The sequence below is a fragment of the Octopus bimaculoides genome, chromosome 4 (assembly GCF_001194135.2).
Source record: "Octopus bimaculoides isolate UCB-OBI-ISO-001 chromosome 4, ASM119413v2, whole genome shotgun sequence".
NCBI classification, from domain to species: Eukaryota; Metazoa; Mollusca; class Cephalopoda; order Octopoda; family Octopodidae; genus Octopus; species Octopus bimaculoides.
The window spans coordinates 137,948,121-137,953,182 of NC_068984.1; the positions used below are offsets into that span (position 1 = coordinate 137,948,121).

General features: G+C 35.2%; 1 protein-coding gene across 1 annotated transcript in view; it reads right to left on the reverse strand.

The window, feature by feature from the left end:
• LOC106878515 (solute carrier organic anion transporter family member 4A1) overlaps nt 1–5,062 on the reverse strand; it is a 40,845-nt gene that overhangs the window by 13,030 nt on the left and 22,753 nt on the right. Inside the window, exons 7-8 of the mRNA XM_052967689.1 lie at nt 1,716–1,973; nt 628–826 (exon numbers count right to left, since the gene is read on the reverse strand). Coding sequence (XP_052823649.1) covers nt 628–826; nt 1,716–1,973 — 457 coding nt within the window. The remainder of the gene's footprint in view (nt 1–627; nt 827–1,715; nt 1,974–5,062) is intronic.

The window sequence follows — 5,062 nt, forward strand, 5'->3', positions numbered from 1 at the left end:
AAATTTAAGCACAAGGCTAGCAAGATCGGGGAAGGGTTAAATCAACTACATCGACCCCAGTTTTCAACTGGCACTTCTTTTATCGACTTCAAAAGGATAAAAAGCAAAATCGACTTCAGCGAAATTTGAACTCAGAACATAAAGGCGGACGCAGTGCTTCTAAGCATCTTGGCCGGTACGCTAACGATTCTGCCAGCTCGCCGTCTTAAATATAAAAATAATATTGGAGACAAGAGCGAAATGAACTTGTGTTAAAAGAAAAGAAACATTTATTGGCGGTTCCTCCATTCCTCGGGAGCGAATTGCTTGTTCTAAGGCACTCTTTTATTGAGTGTTATTTTTTTAAAAGATATTTAAACCCGTGTGTAGACCAAAAATAATTTGTTAAATCAACCCTGTATATCCCAAGTATTTGATAGTCATTTTATAATGAAGCAATATAAAGGAAATCTGATCTTAACAGAATGAAGAAAAATGAAATGAAATTGTATCACTTATAAAAAAGAAAGGTATTGCAATGGTTGTGATAAAAACGTTTGTAAGTGTTTTTATTTCAAAAGGAATAAATAGAAACAGAAGAAATTAACGGAAAATCCATGTATTCGGTATTAGGAAAAAATAACTAACCTTCTGTTTTCATTTTTCCCTGTAATATCCGCCAAAACACTTCCGTCACATTTTATCCAAACAACACTCCAAGTAGTCAATGAAACAACAAAACATACAATAGCCAACCGGGTCATTTGGTTTATTTTTAAACCAAATCTCTTACAAATGTATCCTCCTAACAGTTGGCCTCCAGCACCACCTGGAACTGCGATAATTCCTACAGAAAAGTATTGGGAAAATTACATGTATTCATAAACTAATACTGGTCCCAAATTTTGACACAAGGCCAGCAATTTTGAGGGAGGGAGTAAATCGATTACATTGACTCCAGTGTTCAACTGGTACTTATTTTGATCGACTCCGAAAGGATGAAAGACAAAGTCACCCTCGGTGGAATTCGAACTCAGAATGTAAAGACGGACGAAATACTGCTAAGCATTTTGCCCGGCATGCTAACGCTTCTGCCAGCTGGCTTCCCCTATTCACAAACTAACGTAATTATTACATTTATTGAAATGACATTTCAATAAATGGATATTCATTATAAAACTTTGTTGTTAGTCTGTGAGATGTGTAATGCAAACCAAGGAACTACATATGAGATAATTTAAAATCTCGTTTCATGTTATATCGATTGACATTTCCTTAATATCTAAAATATTTCATAAACAGTTAAATGTAAATTAAGGTTTCTGGCATTACCTTTTCACAATCAGACACTTTTTTAAGGAAACAAAATATTTGTGTATCCGTGTCTCATTATATTTGTGAAGCTATAATTGACGCACTTTTTTTACTCTTTTGTTAAATTTATTGAGAATTACTAATCGGTTTACATGGCTTTTAAATTTTAACATTACGATTGGATTAGCACATTATATGCTTCATGTATTTTTGTTTAGATTAGCTATTTGAATTGTCACACGTTCTTAATTATCATTAGCAAATGATTATCTATAGAGGGAAGTATGTCTATATCAGTCAATTTCAAATACAATTTTCAAAAGAAAAGAACAAAGTTTCATAGATTTTCGGAGATCTTGATCGAATTATTTTCTAAATAGACATGAATGAGTTTCTTTGTAAACAGAATTAATATTTTGTACCTGTGAGCAAAGAGGCTTGCGATGGTGTCCGCTGATACTGGCTTTCCAGATATTTTGGTAAAAACGTTGTCACGCCATGTAATAAAGCTGCTTCGGTAGTAAACGTTAGAGTCACAAATAAAAAACTTGGATTCCACAAGAGAAGGTATGCTGTGACTGGGAGATCTTTTACTTTGGATCCAAAACCAAACTGAGCCAACCGCTTCTGGGAAGTATTTTGGTGAACCTCTGAGCAGCTATTTTCTATCTTTTTGGAAACTGATAAAAAGAAAAATATTCAACAAACATGAAGCATTGCATCTAAAATTGGAATGACGAAAATTGCAGAAGCCCGTTAGACGGCTGTATCAAGGGTTTTTAATGTATTTTGTGAATCACTTTAATTGTATGTCTTGGGTGCCCTCAGACACAAACCTTTCGCAGATTTGGCTGTAAAGTTACCTAACATCATTTCCAATGATGTATTTCAAGTACTGTTCACAACATGACGCAAAATAGATATTAAAATACATTTATATTTAAGAGATGCGGAATTATGTACCTTAGGAATGAGAACCCAGGTTTGAAATTCCCCCAAGACGCCTGATGAAGGCTGGAGGGTATATCAGCCGAAACGTTGTGTTAACAACAAAGATGAGGACAAATATCCGTCAAATGTAAATAATGTAAATAATGTAAATTTTGTCTAGTATCTATTTAAGAAGGACTTACCATGGTTATAGAACCTCCCGCTAACCCCTGTTTTAATAAACTAAAGAGCTGCTCTCTTGATAGAAACAAATCTTCCCCTAGGCTTCAATGAATGTGTGCCAGCATTTCTCGAAATATCTTACTCTACTTATTTAAAATTTTCTTATAGGCCTTCCTATTTCATTTCGCTCAGATTTAATAAAAAAAAAAACGTTTAAATATTCTTTATTCTGATACAAAATTGGTTTTCACTGAAATTAGTTGCTTTTTTTTTTTTGTATAAATTCAACAAAACTTTAACGAAAATATAACTAGAAAATGTTCATCGCAAGGACTTCTAAAGTAAAATTAGATTGGAAAGAATACTGAAAGAATTCCTCGTTGAACCCTTTATAATGACTGTTGACGTATTTAACCATTAATGTATCGTTGTCCCATCAGCCATCACATGCAGTTTTAATCAGAATAAATTTGATACATTGATCCCTGATTTGATCAAGGCCAAGAGTAAGACTTGAACTTAGCACTGCAAACTAACGGAACAACTATTGCTTATGCAATTCTCTCCTAACGGAGCCAAATGTATTTACACAGTAGTACTAATTTACGTGATTGTTGGAATGATTCAATAACAGTTACATGTCCTGAGTATGGATATAGCACAATGTCAGTTATGAAATGCAGACATTAACCCCTTAGTCCCATATCCAATTAATCTACTTCATTTGGTTAGCCACAGGTATATAAAAGCCACTGCATATTTCCAAGATACGATATTTCAAAAGTCCAAATTTGACGATTTTTAGTTTTCCTGCTTTTTAAGAAATATCTTGATGTATTGGTAAATAGCTAACAGTGTTGGAGGGTATAACGATTAAGGTTGTAGTTGAGAATAAGTTGACTGGCACGAAGGACTGAAAGCTAGCTGAATATTGGAAAAGAGCTAGCTGTGTCATGATAATTCGTGCCGGATGTCAAAATGTCGACATCATGATAGCCTGCTCAATGCTCTGTGAACACTGTGAGGACTGTAAGACGTGACATGTACAGTTGCAACAGGGACTCCGAAGCCATGAACAGCTGGTGATATGACTGCTTCCGCACGCCGGAATACATCCCTACATCTTAGGCTCAATTCAAAATGTTATGTGAAACTACTGGAAACTGTGGTCAATCCCTGGCTGAAGTGGTTTGCTGCTGTATGGCAGCAGAATTCAGCTCTTTGCTATACTTCCGGAAAGTGCCAGAAGTGGTTGTCGCAGAATTTCTATGACTTCATATTGAGGCCGGGATAGAAGATGAACGCGGTTACTTCGATTAAACCATTATCTCTCAGCCATAATCTAGATGAGAATTTTTGATGTTTTAAAATACTTTCATTTTTGGATGGGATATTATATTTTCTTTCCCCATTTTTGTTTTTTGCAAACTATCAAATTTTATCTGTACGTCTTGCATAAAAGCAGGCGGTTCTTGCAACAATGAATATTAGATCTGTTCTTATTTCATACAACACACGAAGTGATATTATTTGCAAAGTTCCATTTGCTATTCTATAGTATTCTATAATATAATAAATTGTTTCACATGCTACTGGACTCAGTAGTTTCGCTAATTAAATTTTTAAACGTTCTCTAAATTTATTTAATCAAAATTATTACTATTTTAAGGTATATTAAATGGTGAGAACACTGAAGAATGATATGCATAGCTAGTGATATCATCAACCTTTGAACATTACTGCCTTGAGCTCTGGGGCTCATAAGCGCAGGTACCCGGTTTCTATCGCGTACAGGTGACTAAGATCACAATCAAGATCATCGCTGTAGGGGATGCAAATCCGTCGCAAGACAATTTGAAATGAAGTATTTTGTTCATTAATACAACGCATCGCCCGGTCCGATATTCGAACCCAAGATCTTGCGATTGTGAGTACAACATCCAAACCTCCATGCTACGCGCCTTCATTACTAGTATATCTACCGATTATTAAGTATATAATCATGTTTAATCAGAGCAAACTTATTTAATCCTTTGTAAGATATTCTAGCAAAACTTGAAATCTTAGTTATTTAATAACAATGGCGTTATGTTTCACATTTAATTTAATTCTTATCACTTTGGTGACAATCTTTTCCTGAAAGATGTTCGTGCAGCTGGTACGAATACGTGACAGATAATTCATAAATCATACAACAATAGATCAAACTTTATATCTTATTGAAAAACATAATTGAAATATCTTTAATTCTCTTCATTTTGTATTATTATTATTTCAAGGATTTTAATAACGTCTATTGTTAGATCAGTGAAATTTATTCTTCGAAGACGCAATGAATACCGGAGACCCCCCCTCACCTACCCCATCCAACACACACACAATCAAACACATACACATAAACACGAACGAACATGCATTCATGGCCACACGCATACGCATACACAAATCCACACATACACATAAACACGAACTCACACACATATTCACACATACACACAGGCACACGAGCGAACACATACACACACGCACACGAGCGAACACACACACACACACACACACACACACACGCACACACACGAATGAATACACACACAGAGGCACACGAGTGAACACACACTCACATACACGAGTGAACAGACACACACACACACACACA